Raw genomic sequence first — 16,191 nt, forward strand, 5'->3', positions numbered from 1 at the left:
CCACACTGTCACCCAGGCACCCAGTTTCTTTCCATCTCCTGGCTCCACCCTGCAGGTCCTCAGGGTTCCCACCAACCAGACCCCAGGTGGGGAGAAGGTATGGAGGATTCTGGGGTCAAGACTTGGTCACATGACCATAGTAGACGGTGCCTGGGAGGAGGAAGCGGGGTCTGGGTGTGCACAGACATCTGTGAGTTGGGGAGCACACGCGTAGCACAGAGCAGACACGGCACACAAACCAGAGTGAAGACGGCAGTGCACCTCATGGTGAGCTGGGTGAAGGGGCCAGAGTGGCAGAAGAACGGGGCTTCCGGAGGTTGCCAGCCCCATGTCAGCACCTGCAGGAATCAGTGACCTTGGCCCTGAGGTCAGCCCAAGGCCAGCTTGCCCCATGCCATCACCTTCCTTCTCAGTTACCTCAGAGGCAGGAGGACCAGCCCCCAAGCCCTGCCCTTCTCTGGCCTCAGCGTGTCCATCCAAAGAATGGGAAGAGGTGTGACCAAAGTGTCCCCCGGGAGCTGGGGGAGATCAGGCATCTACAGAGGGCCACAGAACAGTCTTCTGAAACCTACTTATTAATAGTATAACCACATCGTTATCAATAATGAAACGCAAATTAATAATAAATAAACAAACTAATGATAAATAATACATATGTTATGAATAATACATTAATACTATGAGGCTTTTGAGCATTTATTGCCTCTGACAGGGAAATTTGATTAGCTGGCTGGAGATCATAGAAGGGGAATATTTCAGAAGAGTCTGGACACCTGAGGTCAGGGCAGGGGGGTGGACACCCCAAAATAGCAGGCTTGCAATAACTACAAATGCTAAGTCTCTAATGGTCCAGAGCTGAGCTCCCAGGAAGAACTGGGAGCCTGAGGGCAGTGTCTTGCCCTCTACATGTTCTTTCATGGTCCAAATTTAGGTGGCCTATAAGGGAAAAAACTTCCCCAACAGAACTGGATGTGATGGTCAAGGCTAGGCCAGTTGAAGATACCTGTAGCCTATTTTTTTCATTCAGAGAGTCACTCATTCATTCATTCGCTCACTCGTTCATTCGCTCATTCATTCATTCACTCATTTGCTCACTCATTCATTCACTCTTTAATTCATTCATGATTCACTCACTCATTTATTCACTCTTTCATTCACTTACTCATTCATTCACTTACTCATTCATTCATTCACTTACTCATTCATTCATTCATTGTGCCTCCAATGCCAGCAGTGTGACCTGCAGCATCTGAGCACCAGAATGCGGAAACCAGGACATGATTTTGGACCTGCAAAACCTCATCCAGTTCATGGTGGGAGACGGGTGTTGCCAGGCAAGGCAGATGCCACAAGAGGAGCTCTTAACCCAGACCTGGGGGAGCTGGGCATGGGTAGATAAAGTTGGGGTGTGTCAGGACAGCCTCTAGAGTATACGATATTTAAGTTAAGATCTGAAGGTTTAGCAAATTGATGGGGGGGGTGCGCAAAGTGAGAGGAGGTTTTCTGGGCTAGTAGGCTCAGTAGACAGACAAAGCCTGGTACCTTTCGGGTACCTTTGGAGTAATTCAGACTCAGCATGCAAAAGGCAGAGAGAGGCAAAGGATGATGGAAGGAGGAGACTGGCCATGAGTGTGAAGGGAAGGGGTTGCCCCTCATCCTGAAGGCAGTGGAGAGTCAGAGGATTTGGATCTGGGGTGTGACACCTGTGTGCTGGGCTGTACATACTCCACTCTGGTCAGGGCTCCGGGGTCGCCAGGCTCCATCACAGACAAAGTGTTGGCTCATTCAGCTGTGCAGTGTGCTGGCTGAGCGTCCACATGTGTCAGACTCCCTGCAGGGAATGGCAGGCACACAACAGTCCCCTGACCTTAAGAAGTTTCCAGACAGTGGAGAAACACAAAGAGCCACATGTCAAATGACTGTGCAGTAGAAAAGACTGTGACTGAAGTGTTTATAGGGAACTGTGAGCCCAGAAGAGGGATATCAGGCTGATATAAATTGGGGGGCGAGGGGAGCTGTTGTATTGAACCCGGCAGTACCAATACAACTTTCCTCCGATGAACTCAGAGGACAAGGGCATTCTGAAAAGAGAGAATGGCTCAGGTGAAAACAATCTGAGGGCTGGAAAGGCTGGCAGTGGGGTTGCAAGGTGGCACAAACTCAGTGCGAGACTGATTGAGTTGGAGAGGCCAAGAGAAGCAAGATCATTAGGGGCCCAGTTGGCCATGACAGAGTCTGAGCTTGATCCTGAATTGGAAGGCAATGGAGTGGGGAATTGAATGGCATTAACCGGAGAGGTGGGTGGCATCATCATATTTGCATTTTAGAAATATTGCGACTTCTGTGTGGTGTGTGGTGGGTGTGTTAGAGGAACAGGCTTAAAGTAAAGACCAGCGAGCTGGCTGGGCAGCATCCTGGGGGTGGGTTTGAAGAGCCCCCGGCCAAGGCCAGGTTGGTGTGAGGCAGAGACAGTTCTGAGAGCAACCTGAAAGGAAGCGTTGATCCATCTTAGAGACAGATGAGCTGTAAGCTTTCTCCTCTTCGCTCAGAAGCTTTCTTTTCTTAAAAGGTCTCCCCTCCAGCCTTTGCCCCACCTCTCACCCCATTTTTTACTAACAAGGAGGCGATGACTGGGAGCACCTGTTAGCTCAGCATGGAAGGGTGTATTTCACAGAACCCTCTGTACCTGACTGAACGATACGGTTGCAGTAATTGCTTTATTGTAATAATATTTATTACGATAGTAATTATGTGGTGCGGGGAGCCCAGGGAGGCTGTCATCAGTGCCACACTGTGGTATTTATCTTCATGAGATGGGGTGACCTCTTTTCCTCATGAGTGGTGGTGCATGGAGCTCCTGTTATCATGTGGGGATAAATCCGGACCTACAGAAGGAGGAGGGTGGCACAAGAAATTTATGTGACCCCCAACTCCCACAGTTCACCCCAGCTGGTGAAGCCTTAAATCTAGCTGGTGGAATGACTGCCACTGCCCAAGCCCTCTGTCTGCCCAGCTCTAGGGTTGGGGTGGACCAGGTCCCAGAGGAGAGAAGCCAGAGTCTTGGCACCACTCTGCCCCCCCCAGGCACAGAAGTGGGGAGACAGTGTCCCTGCCTTGGGGAGCTCCTAGTCTGACTGGCGACACAGCTCCTACCCCTGATGGAACACTGGAGCCCACGGCTTGTGATACTGCTCTGGCTACTTTGTACCAACAAGTGGTGGCCTGGGTGTTCAAAGACAGGAGCTTCTGAGCCAAGGTAACTGTCCAGAGCTGGGGTCAGGACACTATGTCAGATATGAGCTGGGCCGAAGCCATTCTCCAGCCTCAGGCCTCTCTGACGCATCTCCTCGGTCCTCCTAGCGTCTTAGTGACTTCTCTACCTACCACCACTGCCTCTGGGCTTGCAAATGGCCTTGGCCATCATCTTCCTGCTGTTTGCTGAGGTGTTATGCCACACTGGTTTAAGCTGGGAGCTGATCCCATACACTCCAAGCAAGATTGCAGTTCTGGGCACCTAACCATTTTCCCAGCCCTGTTTCAACATCTCACCTGTGAAACAATTAGCAGAAGTTTCCTTAGGGAAGGCAGAAAAGTATTGGATCCAGAGTCACAGGGCCTGCCACCCCCCAAGCCTGGCTCTGTGAACTTGGGGAAGCCATTCTGTATTGCTGAGTTTCTAAAATGGGGACAGTGGTGATCAATGGGATAATAATTACAGCTATCCTCTGAAAATTGCCAAATACTGATTTCATGTACATTGGCTCATTTTTCCATTCATTCAATACATATTTATTGAACTTTTATTAAAATTACAGATGCTGTTCTATTGATAGTGTCTAAGAATAAAGCTGTTATATATAAAAAAATAAAGGTCAAGGACTTCTAGTTATGGTGAGGTGGAGGAAAGACCAGGCTACCCTTACCTCCCATTAAGTTAACTGAGACCAGGACAGATGAATTAACACCAGTTTAAAAAATCTAGCAAGCAGTTTGGAGAGGAATACTAGAAGTTGAAGTCCTACTGAAGGAATTCATATAAACAAGACCTAGAGTCTCATAAAGCAACTCTTAAAATGTCCAGGCCACAAACTAAAATCACTTGGCATATAAAGAATTGTGAAAATCTCAATTCACTGAGGAAAGACAATCAATAGGCTGCAATGATGAGATGACACCTCTGTAGGGTGATCTGACAAGGATTTTAAAGTGGCTATTATAAAAATGCTTGGACAAGCATCACAAATAGTCTTGAAACAAATCTTAAAGTAGAAAGACTCAGCAAAGAAATAGAAGATAAAAAGAAGAACCAAATGGCAATTATAGAACTGAAAGATACGATAACTGAAATAAAATGTGCACTGGATTAAGTTAGTAACAGAATAGAGGCAGTAGAGGAAAGAGTCGGTGAACTCAAGACCGATCAATAGAAATGACCCAATGCGACAAGAGAAGATTGCAGCACACAGAGGTGAGGGAGAAAGTTGCGTGCGAGGGAGAGCAGAAGCAGAAGGACATGAAGAGCAGTGAGGGCCGAGAGGTGCCCAGGGAGCTAGAGAGGCAGGTATGGGCCAGATCATCTGCAGAGGATATGCAACTTGGTCTATGAAGCAGTGGGGGGCTCTGAAAACCTTTGAGCAAGTCAGGGGTGAGCACGTCAGGGAAGTCGCTCTGACTGCCGGTAGAGGGAATGGAGGGATATGAAGAGACACAGGAAGTCCATGCCGCACCTGACCTCACAGGTTTAGCCACCACCACCTTCTACTGAGTATCTACTCTGACACCAGGGAGGAGGTCAGCGTGTACTCTCGCTTGTCCTTGCCATTGGTTTAGGGAGAGGTGATTACCCTTTATTTATTTATTTATTTATTTATTTATTTATTTATTTATTTATTTATTTAGAAGTGGTTTAAGTGACTTACCAAAGACTTTCCCCATAGTCTTAGGAGTGTTACACAAAACTTGGGTGACCCATCTTAGTTCTACACTGCACACTCTTATCCCTGGTAACCTCTTGGTCCTGGGCAGATGGGGACATCTGGTCAACATATTGGAATTTATGTCTCTCTTGACTGTACGCATCCCCTCTGACCTGGAAAATTGGATGGGAGCTATGCTGGAGTATTGCAAGGGGAGTTTCCCGACAGACGAGATATTTATCATCGCCTCATTGGGAGGGGGCTGACTCCTAAATATTGCCTGTGATTTTGCTAAATGTATCTTAACAGGAGCGGTGTAAATGCTGTCAGAGATAGAGGGGAGAGTGATGGCACCATTCGGGATAATGAACTGCTTAGTTAAGATGAATCAGTCTCCACTCCTGATCCTGCTTCTTGATAGCCCACTTTGTAGGGGGGGGCTCATGCGTCGAGGCTGGTTGGTGGCAAATTTAATGCCAAAAAAGACAGAGCTCCATCTTGAGCTGGTGGCTGATTAATTGGTGGATTCAGTTCTCAGAAAGGCATTATGTTGCACAGGAGCAAAGTGGCAAGGTGGCTTCTCCTTCTGGCCTCTTGTTGAGACCCAAGTTTAGGCTCAGTTAACATCTGACGTGGGAATGACTGGACTTGGAAGTTCCTAAAGGTTCCATTCATCCTACAACCTACAATCAGGAAACTAAGGCCCAGAAAGAGGGACAACCTACCTGGGGTCTCAGAGCTGGTTGACAGCAGAGCTGAAACCAGAACTCTTGAGTCCTGTGCCCGTTCCTGCCTCTGGGTGGGTGGGCGAGCCTTGTCTCTCAGCCCTGCCTCTTCTGTTACCCCTCACACCTGCCCAGAGGCCTGGGATGGGGAGGAATGAGCTTGCATCCATCGAGAGACTTCTTTTCTCAGGGTCCTGGCAGCCGGGTGACTTCTTGGATCTCCTCTCTGTGATTTCATGTCCTCTGCCTCGGTGGAAGGCGAGTGAGGAGACCCCAAGTTAGTGCTGTGGCTTTGGTCTCAGCCCCACAGGACATCTTTCTGAGCTGGTTATCTCCCAGTCTGCTTCTACTCCCTGACCAGCTTCCAGATGTGTCATTCTTGTTCTTCCCACCTCGGTCCTGGAACATCCTTCCCTGACTGAGGATAGCGGGAAGTGGGAAGAAGTGAGAGCAGGAGGTTGGGAAGTGTAATGCCTGTTCACTCTGCTCAGGGAGACCCATTTGAGCAGACAGGGCTTCAGGTGAGCAGGACCGAGAACATACATCACCATCCTGGATCCTGTGATGGTTCCCACCTCCACATCGCATATAGGGAAACTGAGTCCCACGGAAGTCACATAGCTTCTACTGACTGAGCAAGAGAGTGAGGAACTTGAACCTGAGTTCAAATTTGCTGGAAATGTGTGGGTAGAGAGGGAGGAAAGCCAGAGAGGGAGTTTCCAGAGAGAGGGAGCAGCAGTGCTGAAGATCACACAGATGCCATCATTGGTGAACTATGGACTGCTCCTCAGGCCTGAAGAACTCTTCGTGTTTTTCTTTTGCAAACACCCCCTTGGCTAGGAACACTTGCTGTCTGCTCTCCTTGTGTCTGTCTGGAAAGGTGGTTTCTCATCTGTGATCCACTTGCTGCTTGGCACTGTTGCAATCACTGGCACATCCCTCCCTACCCTGCTGGTGTCCTGCCTCCAATTCACGACTTAGAGTCCACATGTCCTCTGAGGCCTATGCCCCAGCGTAGGGAAGGGCCAGGAGCCCAGAGCTCATTGTCAGGCTTGCTCCCCTCTGTCTGCCCTCCCTCACATGGACCTGATCCCATCCTCAGATCTCTCCGTTGCTCGGCATGCATTTCTGGGCCTGCCCTTCCAGCCCCAGCCAGGTCACCAGGTTGACAAAGAAGCCATCCATGAAAATCGGGGTGTCACCCCAGAACCCCCACATCACCTCAGCAAGTCACATGATTGCTCCAGCTGGCACCAAGCGGTGCTAGCAGATCTGGGTTTGAGTCCTAGCTTTGCTGCATACCTCAAGGTCAAGGCTGCATGAAACAAGACACTTCTCTCTGAACTGCAATTCCACTGGTTGGAGTAGAAACAAAATTGCCTGTGTATAGGAAAGCTCCGCAAACAGCCCTTGTTGTATTATTTGAATACTTCACGATATTAATGGCACTCACATCCAGAAGGAGACACAGATGTGCAAACAGACACTCACACTCCAGCGTGGCTTACGCAACAATGCCGCATCATCAGGCGAGCACATGTTGTAGCAAGAGTCGTGGCAACCATGGGAGCAAAAATGCAAGGGAGTTACAATGTGCTCTGTGCCAGGGAGGGAGATTTTAATCCTCGGTGCCCAGGTCCCCTCTGCCCTGCGGCCTGGCGTCTGCTCCATCAGCCCCCAGAGCAGACACCCACGCCCCACCCTCTGGGGCAGCATGTCAGTGGCCTACGGCATGGGAGACAGCCACTGTCCAGGACCACCCCGTCCATCTCCTGATGGCTTTCCCTGACCCCTTCCTCTCCTTTCACCCTCGCCACCTGATGCATTCGCCATGGTGTGTGGGCATGACCGTGCCGCCCCACTGGAAGCTCAGCCCCATGAGAGATTCTCAATAAATATTTCTTCACAAACTAAAACAAGACAGGGAGAAGGAAAGAGAGGGAAGTCTAGGAGAAAAGGCACCTGTATACCGTCCTTTAACCCGCAATTCCTTGTGCTCAGTCGATGATAGAACAGGTTTGCCCGAAATGCCTATTGGAAGCTGGCTCCTCCCTAAACACTTTGGCTGGGGGTGTCACGACCCCACCATTCACCCCGCCTTCTAATTCTCTTCCCGTGGCCAAGGGCCTGCCTGCCCTGTCTGCCATGCAACCTGGCCTCTGCTCACCGGGGCATCCCCGTGGCCCCTAGTCTCAAGACACCTGCTGTGCTGACTGGTGTTCTTCACCCCACCACCGATGCTTCCACCATCCTCAGCCCCTTGCTAGTAAATGCCCCCCTCCAAACTCACACCTGCAATTCCCCCATGGCTTTCTAACAAGTGATGGCCCTACAGTTGAGTCTCCTTCCCTGCCGCCCCCCCTCCCCCCCCGTGCACACTCGTCTGGGAGATGAGTTCATCTGAGAATGTGGCTTCCCGCCTCCTTCCCTAGGAGCGGGCCCTTCTCTGTCTGGAGCTTCTCACTCATCTAGGCTGGTGATGCTCAAGTTTTATCTATAATTTCAAATGGGAGGCCCCCAGGTAAAGCAGCCCCACTGCACAGGTGAGCCAGGGGATCAACCCAAGGCTGGGAATGGTAGAAGGTAGGGCCAGGTCCTGGTCTCCTGCCTTAGAGAAACACCCCTTTTCCTCCCCACGGCTGGGTGTGGAAACTCCTGCTGGCCACTTCTGCATATCACCTCCTGGTTTTGCCAGAACCAGAAGGCCTGTGTTTGAATCCCCTTACAGCTCTGTGGCCCTGGCAGGCTGTTTTGCCTCTTGCTTCCCAGTGGAAGTAGGTATCATCTAGCTCTGCTCTCCTAAGATGTGGTGACAGTGTGTGTGTGTGTTAAACACTCAGACACAGTAGGTGCAGCAGAAATGTATTACTATTTCACGATCAGGCTCAGCTTGCCCAGCACACTGTATCACAGGAGTCCATCCCCCCTAGTTTGTCATGGCTTGAAACCCAGCAGGCTTGGGGACACCCTGATCGTCCAGGTGGGCAAGGGTCTTCCAGCTTCCCCAGTCCACTGTGGCTGAGCTGTGAATCTGCCCCCACCTTACCCCGGTGAGGGCAAAGTTTGGGATGGAACGACATAGGAAAGGGGGAGACAGGAGATGGGTCCTTCTTGAGCTACTGGGACTTGAGGTCCCTGGGAACCTGGGCTCCGGGTGGGAGCCCTGTACACATCCCTCAGAAGTCTCAATTTGGACATCCAGCTTCCAAATTGATCCTCTCAAGGTCGATTCTTTTTTTCCTCACGTGTTGTAGCTATTAAGTTCCAGGCAGGGGTCAGGCCCCTGGGCTCGATCCGCTCAGGTTGTCTGCACAATTGAAATCACTGAACCCATCTTGGCTAGTTTTGTCATTAAGACGATCAGACTGGATTGATCCCTTCGATCAATGGCTGGACATCGGTGGCGGGAAGTCGATCAGATGAACCTGGACTGCCAACCCAAGGCAGAGGAGTGGATCGGGGCCTCACAAGGCTGGGCAGAGTAGGGAGGCTGCAGTGGGGTGGCTTCTGGGGTAAGAGCCCCAGTTCCAGGGCACAGGGCTGGTGTCCCCAGGGGGCAGCATGTGGGTGAGAAGCCCCATCTGGGGCTAAATCCTTCCCAGGCCATCAGCCATGATTACCCTCCACCACCATGGCCTCAGGTCAAAACTGCCTCTCCCTCTGGGTCTAGCACGTTTGTGATGAGAGATTTGGGGGTTCAGGCCAGTTTCCCAGTTTGTTCTTCCCGTTTCACCAGGAGTAATTGGAAGTGGGGGAGTCTGGGCCCCCAGAACACCATCTTTCAATGTGGGCTTCGTGGGCCCTCGGCTGCAAGGATGTTGGCGGGGTTTAAGGGGCCTAGTCAAATAGGAAGTGAAGCACTGGGTAAAATGCCATTTCGTATGTTCACTTCCTGAGGGCTCTGAGCTAATGCGTATCGCTGCTCTCTGAAAGGAGAGGTAGAGATGCACGAAGGCATTTCCTTTGGGTGTCTACAGGTCCTACTTCCACAGGAAGCTGCACCCCAAGAAGTGTTTTCTGATGGGGGAGAACCACAGGAGCCAAGCAAGTGCCAGCCAGGGAGGAGCGGGCGGGGCAGGCGCAGGACGGCTCAGACCTCGGACCGTGGTCACAGCCATACCTGTGCACGCTGCCCTTGGGCCCACCCCCTCCCCACCCCACGGCCCGCCCAGCTCTCGCCCTCACCTCCCCCTTGTCCTCTCTTCCGTAGGCTACCTGACGGTCAACATTGAGCCTCTCCCACCCGTGGTGGCTGGAGACGCCGTGACCTTGAAGTGTAACTTCAAGACGGATGGCCGCATGCGTGAGATCGTGTGGTACCGGGTAAGTCGCCCTCGCCAGTTCTGCTGAGTCCTCAGGGCAGCCCTCAGCTGCCCTGGCCTCTGCCGGTGCCCCTCGCCTGCCCTCCTCAGTGGCGTTTTCCCAGGGCTGCTCTTCTGACCTGAGGCTGCATCTCAGTTGACGTCCTTTGTGTCCCTAATATTCCATATGCTCAGGAAACCTCTCTAATGTCAACGTGTGGGTTGCTGAGGACAGCCGTGGCAGCTAAGGAAGGAGGGAATTTCAGACGTGACGCTGTGGGGAATGTTTTTGACAGGGTGGCTCCCTCCTTTTCAATCAAATCACAGAATCATCGGCCTCTTGATTCAATTACATTTCGGCTTTCCTGGTGTCTGGTATCCTAAGGTTAGCTCTGAGGAGGATGCCCACCTGCCCGGGTCCTAGTGTTGGCATATGGAGGACTCGCTTTAGGTCTTGGGCACAAGTGTGGACCTTTTATTCATTGTTACAAATCTTGTGTGTCTGGACTGGGTGTCCAGCCTGAGCGCCCTGGGTCACATGGGAGCTGGGCCCAGGACAAGGTCCAGCTGGCGTTGGCTTTCTCCCTTGCCAAGGTCAGGTTTGTGCAAAGCTGGGTCTTGCCGTGTCGGGAGCAGGCTAGGTAAAGCACTCCCCTTCCATGATCTAAAACGGGGACTGGCAAAATTTTTCGGTGAGGCCCAGAGAGTAAATATTTTCCTCTCCGGGGACCATCTGGTCTCTGGGCAACTATCCAACCGGCTGTTGTAGCGCAAAACAGCCACAGACAATGTGCCCATGAGAGGGCATGGCTGGGTGCCAGTCAAACTTTATTCATGGACACCCAGACTTGAATTGCACGTAATTTTTAGGTGTCACAAATCTTTTTTCCTTTCTTAGCACACAAGCTACACAAAAACAGACTATAGCCTGCTTTCGGCCCTCGTTTGCCAATCCCTGACCTAAAACACTTTGGAAACTCCATCGCCCTTTCTTCTAGTGAAACTGACGGGTGACACAGTTGAGGGGAATGCTGTGGCTGAAGCTGGTGGAGCGTGGAGGTGGGGGGCAGGAATGGAGACCAGGACGAGAGGAGGAAGGGGAAGAGGTGCAGTTTGGCTGACAAGCATCTAAGGCTGGCCCCTTCACTCCTTCAAGGTGTGTCCACACCGGCCTCGTGTGCACAGGCACACAACGCCGGAGGGTCCCACTGGGCACGCTCACCGCTCACGGCCTGACTCGAATTGCTATCCTCTGTCACCTTCTTGCGCGTGGCTCGGTCTTACTATGAAACATGCAGTTCTTGGTGTTCCTTCAAAGTTGCGTTTCTTTCCCCATCATTTGAAGCATCATTGGCTGGTCACTGCGGTTTTGTTGGCTGTGAACTAGGCTCCTTTTAACCTAAATCATGGTTCTACCTCTTAGCACTGTGGTCTCGCCCACTTAGAATCAGCTGTGGGGCCCTTCACTCAGCTCTCCGGCAGCCGGGGCCCCACAGGTGTGGACCTGACATCGGGCACCCCGCAGCGCTCCAGCTTTAGATGAGGTTTTTATTCTAGATGGATCAACGGGCCTAGAGAAAGTCAAGGCATATGTTAAATAGAGCCATGAACTGAATCTCTAAGAGGCGTATTTACATGATATGGGAGCCGCTTGGCTGTGACACGCTGTGAGCATCTCATTAGCACCTGGCAGAAGAACTGGGAGAAATTAACTCCAGCTCACTGCTGAAGAGGGGACCCACCTCTCCCTCAGCCATCCGTACGTGGGATCGGAGTGAGGGGTCGTGAAAAACCTGCCCAGCTGGCAGGAGGAGACACGGAGACCCACTGGAACAGGTCCTGGGGGGGAAGCTGGGCAGGTGCTTCGAGGCAGGAAAGCACCAGCCGGCACTTGATTGTCTCCCAACTGCTGAAGCAAGACTGTCCTCAGTCTTCTTTGAGACTCAATGTTCCCTTACACCCAGTAAAGAAATCTCCCTGCAGAGATGGCCTCCAGACTGGGCAGCACCTTTCAGACCCTGGTGCGGGGGAAACAGGAGCCGGACTCCCAAGGCTTAACTCTAGGGTGTCTTGAGAATGAGGGAGGAGCTGGGGCAGAGGGAAAGTGCCCAGCTTCCAGCTCAGACACCGGCTGCAGGGCCCCATCGCCACCCCCACGCCAAGAAGCCCGCTCTCTCCCACCCCTTGTCTCCCCGCCCCAGCCTGCAGCACATCGATTGCTTTAAGAATCAGTTACATCGCTTACAAGTGTCTGGCCCTGCATATCGGGCTATGGTAGGCTGCACTAATTAATTTATTTTATTTCATCCCACATCCTTTGACGGAGGGCCTCTGGAGCAGGGTATGCAGATGTATGCAAATCGTATGCAAATTGCCCACTGGAGCCAAATGCTTGGCCCTTTGATTTCTGTAGCTGGCCTGAGTGAGCAGTTAGCTGACTTGGGATGCTCCTTGAGTTGGGGAAGCCCCATGAGTCCAGTGATGGTGGGATGTGGCAGCCAGTGGGAGGAAGTTCCAGGGAAGTGGCTCCATGTGCCAGTCCTGTCTTTGCCTGCTGCCACTCTGCCCTCCCTCGCAGATCGCCTCTTTTCCCAAGGAGCTGGCTGAGTGGAGCGAGATAAGAGCCCACCAAGACCAGCGTTCATGCGACAAGGGCGGGCCGGAGCTTCGCAGACAGTGGGAGCAGACACAGTCACCCCCCAGACAAGCGCTCACGGCTCATCCCCCACCTCTTCTTCCCAACACTAACCCTGCAAACAGGGAGCGGCTGAGTTGTTTGTTGTGTGTGTGTGTGTGTTTGCTTCCCTCCCCGGCTTCCTTTCCCCGTCCTCTGTGAATGAACTTACAGAGCCCGGCTTGGAAGGCAATGAATGGATTACACAGGCCCAGCCACGGCTGTGTCTCCAATCCTTTTCGAAGAGAAAAGCAAAGCATTGTGATGAGGCCGCCACTGGCCGCTCAGCCCAGTGGGCACAAAATGGTCCCAAACATGTGGAAAGTCCAGCAGCCTCCCCTCTTGTCCTAAAGACATTGTCTTAGCAATGGAGTCAGAGCAATGGATGTTTCTGAGCTTTCAGAGACATCGTGAATGGACGGGATTCTTTGAGTAGATTGGGGCAGCTGATGAAATTGTCTGGAGCAAAAGAGATCTCCTCCTTGGGGTTACCAAGACCTCTGGCTGAACATTCGGGAAGGTCTTGAATTGTGGATCCTGTGGGGATGGGTAGAGAGTGGGAGGAATAAGAGGAGGCAGCAAGGGTTTGCACCTTGCACACTGCCCCAAGGTGGGCCCGATTTGTGGAAGATGCTGATACTCTAGAATAGACCAGACAAAGTGTTTGTGATCAGTGCGTTTGTGTCTGTGGTGTCCAATATGGTGTCCAACTAGTTGACTGTATTTCACTGAATCAAGCTCAATTAAAAGTATATTTGTTCATTCAGCTGATCCACCTCTAAAAGCTCATTAGCGGCATGTGGCCAGTGACTGCCATATTGGACAGAGCAGAGCTTCAGCATATTCTCATCATCACAGAAAGTTCTATTGGATATCTGCTGTAGATACTGATTTTCTTCCCCTGTGGTCTCTGGAATGTGCTGCGTTTTCATGATTAGGAGGTAATGATGAATGCTCGTTGAACCAGTTTTCCTGTCAAGCTTACGCCAGAGTGAATTGCAGGGAAATGAATTTTGTTTGTTTTTTAGCCGGCCTGGGAAGAGCAAAAATCATTCTCAAAAAACTTCTTTGAATACATCAAGAAGATGTTCAGAGGTGTTGGAAGCTATAATTGACCACCAAAGTCCTATTCAAGGATAAGGCACCTCACAATCCTCTTCATCATCTCCCCATGCTATCTCCACTGTTGCATGGATTCATCTCCCAGATTTGAGTTTCCCAGTGTTCATCTTCACAGCTCAGGTGCATAGCTCTTCTTCCTGGAATTCCTCCTGGAATTAAACAGTGGCTAATAGAGTAGAGGTGCAATTCCATTTTCGGCCAGTAGGAGGCTGTCACCTAACAACCAAACGACACTAGCAACAAAGTCAGGAACTTGGTTTTAGTAAATGAATAAATGCCATCATTACATAAGTTCGTCTATCTATCCATTTCTGCCTCTAATTGGGGACTCATTTAATAATGCTGCTGATACTCATCTGAATGACTAACATAATTAGCCCTTACTATGTAAAGGCCTTTACCACTACTTCATTTTCATGTTGGCCATGTGAGAGAAGTACTATTAAGTCTATTTTTCAGATGGAGAAAACGAATTCATTTACAGAGACAAATATCTTAGCTCATGTTACCTTTTCTGCAGAAAATTTTAGACACTCTGTCCTCCATAATTCTTTGTGGGTTTCTTCTACAGCTCTTAGCTCATCAGGTCAGAACACCTGTCTGCTCATTGGGCTGTGAGCAGCTCAAGGACAACAGCCAGTTCTTTTCCCTGCTGTAACCGATACGTCTAATGAACAGTCTCCTCAGTAAATGTTTGTTAAGTGAACAAATGGGAGAGCTGTGCACTTTTTGACAGACCATATCATGTGGCCACATTGGCATGTGTGTACAGCTGATAATACCTGTCAGTTTGGGGGGGGGGTCTCTATATGTTGGGTGGGGTTCTGAGGAGTATGGGAAAAAGGAACATTTCTTATTAGGAAAAACTGTCTAAACTCATTTAGCTGGAGGTCACTTGCCCAGCAGGCAAAGCCAAAGGTCTGTTTATATCATAGAAACCCATTAAACAGCCACAGAGAATCATGGGAATTTAACCTTTCATGGCAGTTTTTATCATCTCGCCTTTGTTTTGTCTCCTTCCTTCACAATTTGTTCCCAAGAGCGGTACTGGGCCCAGGTTACAAGGCCACAGAAAAAAGAGCCACAGTGCACAAGAGAGAGCAGGAGATCTCCACACAGTGATACGGGCCGGCTTGCAGAGCTCCTTATCTCGCTTCCTTCACCTTGCAGGAAAGTCTGCCTGTTGTTTTGTGGGGCAGGCACTTCCTCCCTGATGCTACTTGGCTGGGGCGACTGCTTTGGGGCTGTGCTGGAGGCCCTGAGTGAGGGTTCACGCCGGCTCTGGACAGTTGGGGAAAGGATTAAGGTGGGAGGCTGTCACAAGAAGGCAGACAGAGGACTTAGGCATCATGCGTGAGTTTGTTGTTTGTGATTTCGGCCAGTGATATAGTCTTTCTGAATTCTAGAATCCTTATCTGAAATGGAGCACAAAATCACCTACATCAGCAAGAAAATATCTGCACCCAAATAAACCCAGTAGTCAGCTCATTATGGAACCAATTCAGCAAATGGTGACCAATGTCCTAGCTTGTCTCTTAAGGGATCCCAGGCAGGGACATTGCAGAGCAAGAGAGGAAGGTGTTTGGGGGTCACCACCAAGAATCAGATTCCCGCCACCACTTTCCCACAGCGGAGAGACAGACAACACTTGCAGCTGGCGCACCGTCTCGGTTCCTATGCAGTTATACTGGTGAACTCCCCGGGCTCCAATGTGAGGTAACAGCCTCTCCTAGCTAAGCCGTTACAATGGACCTTAGCTGTCTCTGAAGCAGGGAGTTATTTCAAATGGCTGTACTGGCATCCACTCTCCATGAGTCTAAATCCTTGACTATGTTTTGTTGTCTGAAATAAAATAAAAAATGATCATCACAAGGAGGCATTAGAGTCCGATGATATCACGAGGGCAAGATGGCAGGCACACTCTTAGTGATGAGTAGAGAACGCGTCCCAAGTCCTAGAGCACTGGGCTGGACCACCTCGTTGGCCCTTTGGCTTGATGCCCAGCCTGGCAGCCACTCAAGCTGGCTACTTCATGCTACGCCACTGGACCCATGTTCTGACTTTGGGCTCAGATCTTATAGCTCAAGGTATGCAAGAGGAAGGGAGTGCGGAGGACAAGGTCTTGTACAGAGCCAGCCCAAACTGCCCGGTCTGGGCTCCTTCCCGGCCCTGGCCCTCTCCGATCAGGTATGTCACATGCCCAACCCCATCATATATGAGGAAATAGGACAGCAAAGGACAGCCGCTTGCAGAATACATGTAACCAATTCCTGGTAAAGAGGACAAAGAACAGGTATCCAAGTCTTACTCCTCCCTCAGGCAGGTTGCATCCTCGCGGCCTCCTCTAGGGGTAGAGTGACAGGAGAAACCTTGGGCTCCCCCTAGGGGTCAGAGTATGAATTTCAATTGCTGCAACTGGATCCTTGATCTTCAAAGGAATTTTGGCTGTAAAG

General features: G+C 50.8%; 1 protein-coding gene across 1 annotated transcript in view; it reads left to right on the plus strand.

The window, feature by feature from the left end:
* The window catches only part of IGSF21 (immunoglobin superfamily, member 21), a 267,753-nt gene that overhangs the window by 135,713 nt on the left and 115,849 nt on the right, over positions 1-16,191 (plus strand). The window contains exon 4 of the mRNA XM_004678549.2: positions 9,852-9,964. Within this exon, the coding sequence (XP_004678606.2) occupies positions 9,852-9,964 (113 nt within the window). The remainder of the gene's footprint in view (positions 1-9,851; positions 9,965-16,191) is intronic.

The sequence above is a fragment of the Condylura cristata genome, unplaced genomic scaffold, assembly GCF_000260355.1.
Source record: "Condylura cristata isolate star-nosed mole 26May11 unplaced genomic scaffold, ConCri1.0 scaffold00008, whole genome shotgun sequence".
NCBI classification, from domain to species: Eukaryota; Metazoa; Chordata; class Mammalia; order Eulipotyphla; family Talpidae; genus Condylura; species Condylura cristata.